We start from the raw sequence: 14,709 nt of genomic DNA on the forward strand, positions 1-14,709 counted from the left end.
CGGAGGGGTGGAGAAGCAAATGGGTGCTTCTCCTGTGTGCCCTGGCCGGGAATCGAACCCGGGTCCTCCGCACGCTAGGCCGACGCTCTACCGTTGAGCCAACCGGCCAGGGCCCCCTTGTGTTTTTTTTTCTTTTTTCTTTTTTACAGAGACAGAGAGAGAGTCAGAGAGAGGGATAGACAGACAGGAACGGAGAGAGATGAGAAGCATCAATCATTAGTTTTTCATTGCACGTTGCAACACCTTAGTTATTCATTGATTGCTTTCTCATATGTGCCTTGACCGTGGGCCTTCAGCAGACCGAGTAACCCCTTGCTGGAGCCAGCGACCTTGGGTTCAAGCTGGTGGGCTTATTGCTCAAACCAGATGAGCCCGCGCTCAAGCTGGTGACCTCGGGGTCTCGAACCTGGGTCCTCTGCATCCCAGTCTGACATTCTATCCACTGCACCACCGCCTGGTCAGGCAATAAGATCCTTGTTTAACGCTCCCTCTTCCGTCAACACTGCAAAGTTCAATACTTGAATGGATTTGTTTGTTTGTAAAGTGGGGGAGGAGTTGTATGTTTTGTTGTCTTAGAGAACCATGACATTTCTCCACTTATTCCCTTTCACACCCAAATGACTTCTTCTTTCCTTTTTGTTTTTTGCTCCCCCAGAAATTGTGTTTCAAAGGCTGCCCTCTCAAGTCACACATATACTTAAAAAACCCTTCCCTGTATCCAAACCCTAACCCTCGGGGCACTTAACATTTTCAGACTTACTATGCAGTTACTTTCTAGTGCTGTCTTAGATCAAGGATAGGAGCCCTGACCTTGTTTGCACAAGTTGTTTTCATGTTAGCTGGAGTGTGTCCAGCAGCTGCTCTGGGGTTTAGGTGTTCTACCCATCATCTGATTTCTAGGGTCTGGGTGTCCTAAGCTAGAAGGATCCTTAGTTTGTGGCCCCAGCTCCTGTAGCAGGACAGGCTGGCCAGAGGAGAGGACCAGCTTTTGCATAGTTGAGCCCAAAGGAGCAGGTGGTTTGAGGGGTGACTTACCTGTCCTGAACCTGATCCGTAGTCCTTTGAAAAGTTAACTGTGATTCTTGAAGTTTCTGTAGCTTTGTTTAATGCCTCCAATCTAAGGCTGGCAGAGCTGTCTGTGCTTGATGGGCCTCCTTGACCTCCGGGAAGAGCTGCTTGGGAGATGCGTGACTATTGTGTTGGAAACTGTTACTCAAACATTTTCACCTCAACAGTTTCCCAAGTACCATGGCTGTAAACCAAATTACTCTTGAAGACAGAGGACAGCTGTGACTCTTGGGGTGATGGGTACACAAATGGCTGTAGGATCCCTTTCTCCCCACTCGGGTTTTGTCTTTTCCTGTCATCTCTTGCAAGGGGAGGGGCTATGGGGCAGAGCGCTAGAACAAGTTAGAAGTGGAACACGTGAAGCCAGAACTGGACAGTGGGAGCTCACTGACCTAGGCCAGCGGCTGCCACGGGACCTGGGGTGGGATGTAAATGCTGTTGGCACATGGACGATCCTGGTGTCTTAGCTCTCCATCTTTCTGTGTTGCCACCAGGCTCCAGGACCTGACTTGCGGCTTTGCACCTTAAGCCAAACCCTGGGCACCTCTAGGCCTTTTTTGGATGGCACAGCTACTGTGTAGCACACCTGCATCCAGCTGTGGCCCCACCCCTGTGCTGCATGAGGGTCAGGGCCTAGACCACAGCCTACAGCCCTTCACCTGCGGAGCGCTCTCGTGTGTCCCCCCAGGGCTGTCCTAAAGGGGAAAGTCAGAGTGTTTCTTTCCACCAAGAATAGAAGATAAAAGTCACTGTTTTTATGAATGTACCATATATCTTTATTTCAAAGAAAAAGTTGAGGTAATGTCATCTGCTCAAAGTTGAGTAGTTTATTCAGAATAAACTGAGTTTCTGATTATTAAAAAAAAAAAAAAAAAGAAGAGTAGTTCCCTTCCTCTTTCCCCCGTTTTTCTCATCCAGTCTCTGCTTGCCTAGAGCCCATGGCAAAGTGGGGCTGGGACCAGGAGCATGGCTGTCATTTGCGTGTGTTTTTTTTTTTTAATTTTCCATTGACTTGAGAGGCATCAATCAATTTCTTGTTCCACTTAGTTGTGTACTCATTGTTTGCTTCTCTTTTGTGCCCTGCCTGGGGATCAAACCCATGACCTCAGTGTGCTGGGACAACGCTCTATTCAGAGCCACCTGACCAGGGCCTGTTTTATTTAGTTATTTTTGAGCATTTCCTTTCTACAAGTTATACTGAGGGCCAGCAACCCTCAAGGGGAGATGGGGACCAGCAACCTAACAGTCTCTCACAATGTATCTGCTTCCCATCTCTGCAGATTTGGGCTTTGCTGGTTTAGTCTTTAGTACCCAAGAGAAAATGCAGTGGCTCTTTTGAACTGGAAGCTTAGATTGCCACTTTGTCATTTTGCCATCTTCATGCCTCCGAATCAACAGCTTTAAAAGGGTGATTGATCCTGATTATCAAGGAAGAAATCGTTGCTGCCACACAACTGAGGCAGGGAGAGTTGTCATATTCAGGTTCCCTGGGACATCTCCAAAGACTAAAAAGACTCAAGACAGATTACCAAGGACTCAGACACCTTTCAGGAGTCACTTCACTAAAATCCCAGAGGGCAAAAGGAACACTAATTGTTAGTGGAAGAAATGTTATAAATACCACTCTGGGCCGACAGATGAAATAAATGATGCCCAGTTACATCTGAATTTCAGAGAAACAAGAATGGTAGGTAGAATGGGATGGAGGCATGGATAGGTAGAGATGGACAAAAAATGGGTCAATTATCTTAACTTTGGGCATAGGATTAATACCATCTTCTGCATCTGAGGTCAAACAGAAAACAAGCACATTTTCCAGACTCCTTTGCCACTAGAGCAAGGGTCAGGAAACTTTTTGGCTGAGAGAGCCATGAACACCACATATTTTAAAATGTAATTCTGTGAGAGCCATACAACGACCCGTGTACGTTACACATTATCCAATCAAAATTTGGTGTTGCCTGACCTGTGGTGGCGCAGTGGGATAAAGCGTCAACCTGGAACACTGAGGTTGCCGGTTCGAAACCTTGGGCTTGCCTGGTCAAGGCACATATGGGAGTTGATGCTTCCTGCCCCTCCCCCTTCTCTCTCTCTCACTCCTAAAAATCAATAAAATATAAAAAAAAAAAATTTGGTGTTGTCCCAGAGGACAGCTGTGATTGGCTCCAGCCACCCACAACCATGAACATGAGTGGTAGGAAATGGATTGTAATACATAAGAATGTTTTATATTTTTAATTTTTATTTATTTATTTTTTAATTTTTTTTTACAGAGACAGAGATTCAGAGGGAGGGATAGACAGGGACAGAGAGATGAGAAGCATCAATCATTAGTTTTTCGTTGCACGTTGTGACACCTTAGTTGTTCATTGCTTGCTTTCTCATATGTGCCTTGACCACGGGGCTACAGCTGACCGAGTAACCCCTTGCTTGAGCCAGCGACCTTGGGTCCAAGCTTGTGAGCCTTGCTCAAACCAGATGAGCCCGCGCTCAAGCTGGCGACCTCGGGGTCTCGAACCTGGGTCCTCTGCATCCCAGTCCGACGCTCTATCCACTGCGCCACCGCCTGGTCAGGCAAGAATGTTTTATATTTTTAACGTTATTTTTTTTATTAAAGATTTGTCTGCGAGCCAGATGCAGCCATCAAAAGAGCCACATCTGGCTTGCGAGCCATAAGTTCCCAAACCCTGCACTAGAGGTTTGCGTTAGAAATAGATATTATTTCTAACTTATTAGAATTCTCTGAACAATGTGGACAAAGGAAATGTGGCCGTGGCCACTTGCCAGCTATGGAAGCCTTAGTCTTTACACAGCAGTGTCAGCTCTCTGGCTTTGTGACAGGTCAGGCAGTGACGGCAGCCCCACCCCATGTTCTAGGGTCTGGGCCCAGCTTCCTGGGTGGTGAGAGCTGGACTGTGGGCTGGGCAACATGTCGGGGACCTCAGCAATGCCAGCAGCGGCCTTCTGGGGGATCCTTTTCCAGCCTTGCCAGAGATTTTGTAAGTACCTGCTTCTTAAATCCCTTTATGTCGGAAGCAGCTGGAGAAGTTTGTTTCCTGGAACTGATCCCTTCCTGATTGTCAATGGCTTGCCTAGATCACCCAGCTGGAGATTAAGCTTGGGACAGATCACCTGACCTGACCTGTAACAGCTCCACTTGTCCCAGGCCCTTCTTCCATTTCCGAGCCCCCTCCATCCAGAGGGGTAAGACTGGGCCGTAGGAACCTGCGGCTGGGACCCAGGAAGCAGGGCTGGCAGAAGAGGCCCTTCCCATAGAACAGTAAGGCCCAACCTTCTGGTCCTTCTCCACCCAGCACTACTGACTGCTGGTCCTGTAGCCTCCTGGGGGTCTGTCCAGGGCAGAGGATGGAGACTCTGTGTCCCTGTGGCCCGTGCAGAGCTTTGCTCTGACGGTGTGGTAAGAGAACCTGGTCAGGACAGTAACATGATTACCAACCAGCTGGGTGCCCGCTGGAAAATCACTCAAACCCTCTGGCCTACAGGTTTCCTCACCTGTGGGGCCCTGCCATGCTGCTGCAAGGATAAAATGAGGCAACGTATGTGGAAAACACTGGCTTGGTGGCCTGGCAGCAGAGTTGGCCTCAATACATCGGAATCTTGAGTATCTTATGTATTTGGAATAAGAACTGGGGGTGCTGGTTCTTACCTGGGAAGATTCCTAGATCCACTGATACGGTTTCCTATCTAGATGGGGTGAGGAAAAGCCGGCTTCGTTTTAACCCCAACCTTGGAGCCCCCTCTCTTAGCCCTGAAGCCGTACTAGCAGGCCCTTCCCAGGTAGCTCCAATCCCAGCCCTGGACAACTCCTTCCCCAAGGAACAGGCCACTGCTGCCTCCTCACTGTTTATGGCCTAACCGCCTTTGGGTAGGAGCCTTGAAAACCTTCCGTGCCGAAAAGCATTGGCCCACAGGTCAGGAGGCCCAAGTCTAGCTCCGGGCTTGTTCCTAAATTGCTGGGTGGCTTTGGGCAAGGCCAGACCCTCTGGGAAAAGAGATGACGACTTTCCTCTCCTGTTTCCTGGGCAGGAAGAAACTTTGGAGCCCTGCAATCTGGGGGTTTCTACTCCAAAAGCTTCCTTGGAGCCCTGACCCCCATCCCAGTGGCTCTGCTCCCAATTAGGGCCCAGAAGGAAACCAACCATGAGAATCATTGAACACAGGTTTTTAAAGGAGCCACAGGACTGTGTCCTGGTCTTCAGCCACCCCTTTAAACAAGACCCTACAAGGGCCACAGTCCTGTTTCCTCCAGGAAACAGGCCCAGCGCAACCTCAGACTCAAACAGCAATTGACAGACTACGGAGGTAGTCCCCAACCAGGGGCACTACGGCCCAGTCATTGGTCCGCAGGGCCACAGGCACTCCGTCTGCCTGGGCTGCCTCTAGCCGCAGCAGCAGCCTCGAGTCAGGGGGCAGGCGGATGGCTATGTAGTAGCTAGTGGGGGGCTGGGCCACCATCACAAAGGGCTCCAGGTGGTGAGACACCAAGCCCTCCAGCCCCTGTGGCCCAAGAGGACACCACAGCCGACTCTCAGTGCCCTTTGGCAGGCAGGAGTCCCAGAGCTTTTCAAAGAAGCCCAACCTGGCACCATCAGGAGGCGGGGGGAAAGGCAAGAAGAGATCAGCAAATTTCACAGGAAGAGGTGGCAGGTGGGCGTAGCACGTGAGGCCAGTGGCTTTGGTGTAAAGAGCGCGGATATCCAGCTTTGTGGGGGATGGGCGCCGGGGCTGCAGGGGCAGGAGCAGAGGGTGGGCGGGGCGGCCTGGGCACAGGCAGGGCACATGGATAGCCCCCAGGGGTGCATAGAGTTGTCCTTCCACTCGGAAACGCAGCTCCAGAGAGTACACTGGCTCCAGCACCTCCACCTGGAGCTGCAGTGCCAGGTCCTCAGCCCTTTGGGACCCCACGCTCAGACGAATTGGGGCCGGCGCCTCCTGAACCATCAGTGCCGTGGCAAAGCCATGGTTTTCGGCTACCAGTGAAGAAGCCAGTGCAGGTGCAGCAAGTGAGGGGCCCAGGGCCACCCCCAGCTTGGGCCCTGACAGGTGGCCCAGGAGGATGTAGTAGAGCCGGGCATGGTCCCGCCCATCTGGATCCTCCAGTTGCCTGGCCAATGTCTGCAGCAAGTCTGCCAGGCCTCCAACAACACCGACCCGCAGCAGGGCTCGGCAGACTTGCAGCAGGGCCTGCTGGAGGCCCCAGTCCGTGCAGTGGACAGCTGCAGCCTGCAGGAAGCTGAGGGTGGCACTCTGGGCATCCCCATCTGCCACCTTTGCCAGCATTAGCAAGTGCCAACGAAGGGCTTCATCCCCACCCGGCCTGGACACCACTTCTTGCTGTAACACCACCCTCAGGGGCTCCCCCAGCTCAGGGCCAGCCTGATCCAAGAGGTCAACAAAATGGGGAGCCAGCGCAGGCTGGGCTCGGTACAACTGGGCCAGTCCCTGGGTCAAGGTGGTTAGCACTGTAGGTTGCCCGGCCAGGCAGTGAGCAACCAGGTATGAGGCCTGGAAGCAGAGTGTAGCCAAGGCCCGGGAGCCCCCAGTCAGGGCCGCCCTCTGCCGCAGGCCGGCCAGCAGCTCCTCCAAGTAGTGCTGGGAACTCTGACCCTGGCCTTTCTCCTCCTTTTCTCCGTCTTCAGCGCAGAACAGACACAAAAGATGCAGGCGGGCCAGGAGGGCCATGGGATCGTGAAGGAGACTGGGTAGGAGGCCACGGCACAGCTGCGGCTCCAGCAGTAGTGGGGCCACCTCCTCGCCCGCCGGGCCCAGCGGGCAGTTCTCTGGGAAGCTCAGGAGGCAGTGCAGGTAGAAGAGATGGGTGGGCACGGGCAAGGCCGGGTGCTGGGCAGCCATGGTGAGCCGGCGCAGCAGCAAGGCCTCATCCTGAGCTGTGAACAGCGCCTCGCCAAAGGCCGCTTTCAGTGCCAGGACAGCGTGCAGCAGTGTCAGCTGTGCTGTGCCCAGCAGCCGTACCAACTGGGGCTTGAAGAGCACTGGTGGCTGTCCCCGCAGACCCCGCAGGGCCCAGCCCAGCAACCACAGGAGCTGGGCCTGAGCCACTGGAGTGAGCAGGTATGAGGTGTCCAGAAGCTGGGCCACTGCGGCCCGCAGATCCCGGGCCTCCTCAGGACTGGGTTCTAGCGCGGAAAGGCCACACTCCCCCCGCTCAGCTGCAGGCCAACTGGGTGCCTGGGGCTGAAGGCGGGCATCACTGTCAGCTAACATCCAGTTCCAGGGGCCACCCTCCATGGGAGAGGCCCGCACGGTGAGCAGGCCCTGGAGGCTGGCCCTGGCCCTAGCCTGGATAACCAAGGTATTTCGCAGGACTAGTGCCAGCAGCAGGCTGAGTGGCTGGACCGGGCCCACTGGGCCCTCCTGGCCCAGCAGGCCCCGCAGCAGTCCCAGGCTGCCACTCAGCAGCCCAGGCCTGCAGCTCTCCAACTCCCGCAGACATTCGCACGCAGTGGACTGCAGGGGTCGCTGCTCCGAAGAGGGGCCAAGGCCTGGCCCCAGATCGCGGCCTAAAGCCAAGCTAAGCAGTAGAGGCAAGAGCCGGAGAGAAGCTCCAGAGGTGGGGCCCAGTGCACCTCCTGCCACCAGGGCTGTGGTTGCTGCCAGCAACAGGGGCCGTCGCAGAGCTGATGGCCGTGGGGGTAGAAGGGCCAGGGTGTCCAATAGGGAAGTGGCAGCCTCCTCTGCTGCAGAGGCATCCGGCCACAGCTGGGCTGGGTACTCCAAACTCAGGACCAGCAAGGAAACCTGGTGATCAGGGATTTGGAGAAGATAGAGTTCAGGGTGCAGTGGGTTGGGGTAACCATATGGACCAGGACGGGGTAGGGGGTAGGCGTGCAGGGCCTACCTTCATCTGTTCGCTCAGCTTCTCACTCCTCAGGTCCCTCAGCAGGTCACGACCCAGATCCTCACTCTCGGGACCTGCCATGAAAGCGGACGGGCTGGCCCGGAAGGTGTCTAGGCGCTGGGCCCAGGTTTCCCGACTCAGAAGCCCCATGGTCAATCAAACAGGCGGGTCCCTGCAGGGAGGAACGGGGTGGGGGGATTAGGCATGCGGCCGCGAGATACGTCGACCCAGAAGGAGGCAGTATCACCCAAGAGCACTTCACAGATCTCGGCTACGCGCAAACGCCAGCGGGGACCCCCCACAAGAAACCGAGAGGTTTCGGGGATGACGCCGGGGCGGGCCGCAAGGATTCCCGCGGGGCAGAAACGCGGGAGAGCAGGGGCGAGGGCGCCAGGCGGGCCGCCCGCGCGGGGTGCGTGCCGAGAGCTCATTAGATGGCCCGCCCGCGGCAGGTACCGAAACCACAGCGCCGCCCCAGTCCCCAGAGCCCGCGGTAACGGGCCAGTCGCGCTTACCTTGCCTGACTCAGCTGCCGCCGGCTCTCAAGCCAGCCAGCTTCTTCCGGATGGGCGGCGCGGGGCGGGACGTGCGGCGCAGGGCGGGGCGCGGGGCGCGTGGGAGGCCGGAGCAGGGCAGGCCCCGCGCGGGAGGGGGGCGGGGCGGTAACGGGGCCTCCGCCTTCTTCTCCCGCCCAGCCGGCAGGTGCCGACTCGCTGGTTTCGCTGGGGCTGAGTAACTGTCCCGCTGCGGGCAGGCCCCCCTTCTCCGAAACTGCCGCAGGCCTGGGCAGGGGCTGTGGAGATGGGTGGCCCTGCTACCAGACGCCGGGATCCCCCAGCTCGCAAATTGTAATCCCAGGGCCCTCGGGTGGACGACAGCCCGGCTGGCGCCGATGGTAACTAGCGCGCCCCCAGCCGGCGCCCGGGCGCACCGCACCCCGCGCCTGCCGTGCGCGGCCCATGAGGGTGGCGTAGGGTGCGGGTCCTCGTGCTCCCAGGGTGGCCACTGGGGGTTGTGCAAGGTGCGGTGCCAGGGTGCCCGCAGTAAGCGCGCGCCACGGCCCTGGCTAAACCGGTCAGGCGAGCGCCTCAGGGCTTGGCTTCGCTTCTCCGACGCCGGCCGGGCCCCCCACCCGTTCTGCTTGGGGGCGCGGAACCGGCGCCCGGGTCGCTGCGGGAGGAAGCTGCTGACTTTTGCCATAGGAAGCATCGACGGTCGGTCAGGGTCGCGGCAGCCAGGCTAGGGTAAAGCTGGAGGGACAAAAACAACGGGATGCGGACGTGCGGAGTGGCAGGGCCTGGCGTGTCACCGGATCATGGTACTGCATGCCTAGCACCAACGGGGAAACCGAGGCCTTGCTGCGGAAGACCTGGGGCCTAGCAGTGCGGGAACTCAACACTTGACTTCCAGAGGTCTGGATCAGGGCTTTTGGGCGCATCAAGCTGGTGGTCCAGGGGCTTCCCTAGGAGCCTCTCCTGGGCCGATGTCCCAATGACCGCAGGTTTCCAGGGTACAGAACAGCAGCCCGCTGGCCTAAGGCCTCTGACTCTAATTAGCCGGCTTTGAAGATGAAACAGGCCTGAGCCACCATGTTAGCAGCTGCTAACTAGTTTCTCTCCTTCCTCCAGGCTCAGAGGTCCCTCCCCCTGCCTCCCGCATCCGGCTGCCCTCCAAGTGGGAGGAGGTAGGTCGTGGTGGGGTAGTTGGAAAAGAAGCCGTCTTGGTGCCAGGGGAATGAAGACAAGGTCCATCCTGAGGGACAGGTCCAGCTGGAAAGCCTGGTCCCAGCTCCTCTGGGCCCTGACTCCGCAGTTGACTCACAGGCAGCAGCTCCAAACCACTTCCCCCTAGGTGCCTCAGTTTCCCCGTCTATAAAATGGGAGTGATGACTCCTACCCAAGAGGCCATGGGGCGGGGCAGCCTGGCTAATTAAGCCTAAGATGAAAGAGGCCAGGATGAGAGCGGCCCTGGGAGGGGGCCTGTCTGGTTTCCCTGTCTGAGGCCCAGAGGGTGCTGATAACTGCACATCCCCAGCCCTCTCCTCTCACAGGGAGGGAGGAATGATTATTAAACCCCTTTTACAGTTGAGGAGACAGGCTTCAAAGGGTCAGGAAATCTGATGCTGGCTCTGCCCCCCCACACACACACTCAGCTTCTGACAGCCACCAGCTTTCGGATCCTTGGCTCCTTTGTGTCCTTGAAGGGAGAACACCCACAGGTGGTGCCCAGTGCTCTGGTGGGTACATCCACATGGACTCACAGGCTCACAGCAACCCTGAGGTACCCAAGGATGGGCACCCTTTACATATGGGAAAAAGAAAGCCCAGAGAGATGCAATCACTTGCCTAAAGTCACAAAACTCCTAAGAGGTGGAGCCCAGGCTTCAGCAGACAGCCTCTCACTGCTCCTGACTTGGCCCTCCTCCCACACCAGCTGCCTTCGACCCTCTCGGGTGTCCTGAACCTGGGATGGGCTCTGCCCTCACCTGTCTACCCTGCTCCCTGGTGGGAGGGCGGTGCTGGCCTATCCCTGGCACTGAGAGCATGAATGTTCCCTTAATCAGCAGTCAGCAGTCCTGCCCCTGAAAGAGATGCCCAGGTATGGGCCTCAGTCAAGTGGCTGAGAAGGGGGCTCCCCACTCAATGCCCACACTTCATGGCTTCTCTTCCTGCTGAGTTTCCATCCTCCCCAGTGCAGCCCAGTTCTGGGAGATACTAAACACAGTTTCCTGAGGGGTTCTGAGCCTTGGTTTCCTCATCTGTAAAATTGGGGATGTGACCAATCCATCCTCCAGTACTGGGCATTGGGGGTACAGGGATATTTTTTCTTTTTTATTCTAGAGAGAGAGAGGAAGGGCAAGAAAGTGAAAGAGAAAGAAACATCAATTTGTTGTAACGCTTATTCATTCATTCCTTGGTTGATTCTTGTATGTGCCCTGACCCGCAATCGAACCCACAACCTTGGTATATCAGGATGATGCTCTAACTAAATGAACTACCCAGCCAGGGGAGGTACAAGGATTTTTTCTGCTTTGTTCCTGTATGTCCTCTGACCAGGGATCGAACTCGCTACCTCTGTGCTTTGGGATGATATTCTACCAACTGAACCATCTAGCCAGGGCAAGTACATTCCAACAGGCAAATCCATAGAGAGAAAGCAGAGTAGTGTAGTGGGTGCCAGGGGTTGGGAGGACTGGTGAGTGACTGCTAATGGGTGTAGGATTTCATTTGGGGTGGTGGTTGCACAACTCTGTGAAGATACTAAAAACCACTGAATTGTACACTTTAAACGGGTAAGTTTTATGGTATATAAATTATACCTAAATGAAGCTACCAACAGTGTTCAGAGAAGTCCCTCTTGTACAGAACTTAGACAAGGGGCAGGGGACAGACAACAAAGATGCTGCAAAGAAAACAGAACAGGGTGTCCTGGCCAGTGGTGCAGTGGACAGAGTGCTGCCCTGCAGCATCTGGGTGGCCGGCTCGATCCTAAGGATGCCAGTTCCAGCCCGGCTCAGGGCACATGTGAGAAGCAATCAATGGCACAGATAGGTGGAACAATACGTTGGTGCTTCTATCTCTCTCTCTCAAAAAGTAAAACAAAACAATAGGGAAATGGAACAGAGGTGACTGGGAACAAGGATTTAACTGGGGTAGTCAGTGAGGCCTCTCAGAAAAGGAGACTTTTGGCTGAAACCTGATTGACAAGAGGGAAAAGTGTTCCAGGGAGGGGAGGGGCATAGGGTCAGGAGGCCACCAGGAGCCAGACTGTGCCTGGCCTTCAGGCCTTGAGGACTTTATTACACAGAAGTTTGAGTTGAGGGGAGATATTGAGCTGGGTCAGGAGGCCGATAGTGGTCCAGGTGAGATGGTACAGGGGCTTACACCAGGGTGGTAACCATGGAGATGGAGGTGTGGGCAGACATCAGCGATTTGGGGGCTGACAGGATTTGCTGGTGTATTGCTGTGTGGGGTGAGGGAAGAGGGAAGTGGGATGACCCCAGGCTTTGGCCCTGAGTATCTGAGATGGTTACAGCATCTACGGCGGGGAAGGCTGTGAGAACTGTGAGGGTGGAATCGGTCTGGCAGGTCAGACACAGCCACAGTGGTGAGCCTAACCAGGCTTCAGACCTCCTCTGACAGAAACATATGGCTCTCCATACACCATTCCAAGGCTCGGGGTGGCTCAGGGCGCCTGCTCCCTTGCCCATGGCTCCCCACTCCACCTGAGGAGCTTTCTATCCACATGCATCCGCTACCCCACTGCCCGCCAGGCCCTAAGAAGCCCTGGCTCCATGGCAATGGCAGTGGACTGAGAGGCTCACGGGCAGAACCTCAATAACAGACGGAGTCAGTCACCCACAGCACTTCATATGTTAGGGGCTTTGCAGCCTCCACGGTGTTGCTGTCAGACAGGCACTGCTTAACTGCTTTACGGCTGAGTCCATTTTTTAGGGCAGCTAGCCTTTTGGGCAAAAACAAATTGGCAGCATCACTCAAGAGCTCTGAGGAGCAGAGCTAGAACTAGGAGCCCCATTCCATGGACGTGTAAACAGGTTGAGTGGCTTGGCCCAGGTCCACCAAGACGAAGAGTCTGGGGCCCTGCCTGGCTGGGTGCTCCTTCCTGCTTGTCATCTCACACATCTCAGCAAGCAGAAGCCCCCCGCCTTCAGCCTCCACACCATCCCGGCTCTTCCCGGAAGCCTTCTCTGAGGACAGGAAGAGCTGGTGCCAACCCTTCCACTCTCTCCATCCAAATCCTGCCCTCGCTGTCTCTCCCTGGGCTGCTCCGTATGGCAGCACGCACCAAAGGCAAGTACCAGCCACCACTCCACCACTCTGTGCGCAGCTGGCCCAGGCCGCCATCACCTCTGGCTTGGGTTACTACAGGGGCCTCCCTTACTGGTCTCCCTGCCACTCTCACCCCTCAGCCCTGCCCCAACTCTCAGACCCCCAGCCTTCCCACCACATTGAGCCTACCACGGTGTGGCCAGCCTGCCTCTGCAACCTCAGTTCCCACACCCTTCCATTCCCTCCAGACTGGCCGCCTTGCCCTTTGGTCCATCGCACACACTGGGCTTACTCCCACTCAGGCCTTCGCACCAGCTGTTCCCAGCCACAGCCTCTCCCCTGCTCGGAGGCACAGCTGGCTCCTGCCTCCCATTTGGACCTCAGCACCCAGCCTGTCACTGTCCTATCACTAAGTAAAGTCCTGTGTCACACTGATAAGTTTCTTCAGTTTTTTGTTTACCTTGCATCACAGAATCCCCAATGCCTTGTATGTGGTTGGTGTTCACTAAATACTTGTTGACTAAATTAAGGAATGAATGAATAAATGAGATCAAACTGGCGCTGTGTGGACAGACAGGTGCTGCCCTCCTGGAGCTACTCGTTCAGCTCGTGTTTACCAAGTTCACACACAGTGGTTCCTGAGCTGCCCGTGAGGCACGGGTCACACACGCCAGCAGCCTGAGTCAAATCTGACCCACATAGGTATTTTGTTTGACTCATTCTATGTTTTTTAAAAAGATGGAGTCAACTTTTAAAAACTGATAGTGTTCACATACAAATCTGTATTTTCCACTTCTTTTGAAAAATGGACAGATGCAGCCACATTGGGTTTTTATGCTCAGATAACATGATTGTCACCACCACCACCCCTTTTTTTTGTATTTTTGTATTTTTCTGAAGCTGGAAACGGGGAGAGACAGTCAGAAAGACTCCCGCATGCGCCCCACCGGGATCCACCCGGCACGCCCACCAGGGGCGGTGCTCTGCCCCTCCGGGGCGTCGCTCTGCCGCAACCAGAGCCACTCCAGCGCCCGGGGCAGAGGCCAAGGAGCCATCCCCAGTGCCCGGGCCATCCTTATTCCAATGGAGCCTTGGCTGCGGGAGGGGAAGAGAGAGACAGAGAGGAAGGAGAGGGGGTGGAGAAGCAAATGGGCGCTTCTCCTATGTGCCCTGGCTGGGAATCGAACCCGGGTCCCCCGCACGCCAGGCCCACGCTCTACCGCTGAGCCAACCGGCCAGAGCCGTCACCGCCCCTTTAGAAAGGCACATTCTCCACAGTCCCCACCACTCTAGTCTCTTGCTGACAGCCAATTCCAGTTGCCTTTATCATTGAACTTGCACTGCTGTTCTCCATATCATGAAGAACTCTGCTCTGGACCCCATGCCTATACCAAAAGTTGGAACATGAAAGGCTGACTGGGTCACATGAATCAAGAAAAATAAGATATTCATTCATTCAACACAGTCGTCGGTATGGAGCTAGAGCAGTGGATGGCATGGGCAAACATCCCTCTCTCCTGTGGCCTCATTCCAAACACTGTGTAACTGTCTTTCCACAGGAGGAGACATTTGAGTTGCTCTTCCCACCCCACCCTGCCCATGAAAAAGACTGCCTCTTGTGTCCATGGTCGTCCCTGAAGACTGCAACAGAGTACTCACTAAGCACCGACTGTGTACCAGCCACTACCGGAGTCTGGCACAACCAAAGTGTTCAATAAATATTTACAGAGAAAATGAACTAAATTCACCTCTCTCCTAGACAGATTGTGTTCGTGTTGTTTCTCCAGGATTTATTCAGAAGATAAGTGCATAGTAGGTGCTCACTTAAGGAAACAGGCCCGGGTAAGAATGGAAGGCCGAGCCCTAAGAAAGGAAAGAGAAGGGGTAAATAGTAAGCCCCGTGACCAAGCCCACACCCCCCTTGCAGGGGCCCTAGGAGGTAAGTGATAGGATTTTCAGGTGACAGACAAG

The 14,709-nt window shown here is 55.3% G+C and overlaps 1 protein-coding gene across 1 annotated transcript; it reads right to left on the minus strand.

Moving 5' to 3' along the window:
- Positions 1 to 2,097: 2,097 nt before the first annotated feature.
- AP5B1 (adaptor related protein complex 5 subunit beta 1) lies at positions 2,098 to 8,528 on the minus strand. The gene is made up of 3 exons (XM_066252061.1): positions 8,464 to 8,528; positions 7,949 to 8,120; positions 2,098 to 7,848 (listed from the first exon to the last, which is right to left on the minus strand). Exons 2-3 carry the CDS (start codon positions 8,096 to 8,098, stop codon positions 5,365 to 5,367), a joined length of 2,634 nt encoding a protein of 877 aa, XP_066108158.1. The 5' UTR covers positions 8,099 to 8,120; positions 8,464 to 8,528; the 3' UTR covers positions 2,098 to 5,364.
- Between the last annotated feature and the right edge of the window lie 6,181 nt (positions 8,529 to 14,709).

Source organism: Saccopteryx bilineata, chromosome 1, assembly GCF_036850765.1.
Source record: "Saccopteryx bilineata isolate mSacBil1 chromosome 1, mSacBil1_pri_phased_curated, whole genome shotgun sequence".
Taxonomy (NCBI): Eukaryota; Metazoa; Chordata; class Mammalia; order Chiroptera; family Emballonuridae; genus Saccopteryx; species Saccopteryx bilineata.

What these genes read in the sequence shown, in the direction of transcription:
- AP5B1 (XM_066252061.1), bottom strand. Translation starts at nt 8,098, where the DNA reads ATGGGGCTTCTGAGTCGGGAAACCTGGGCCCAGCGCCTAGACACCTTC. An exon ending in AGCTGAGCGAACAGATGAAG is followed by an intron (nt 7,849 to 7,948) that starts GTAGGCCCTGCA and finishes CCTGATCACCAG; the next exon opens with GTTTCCTTGCTGGTCCTGAG.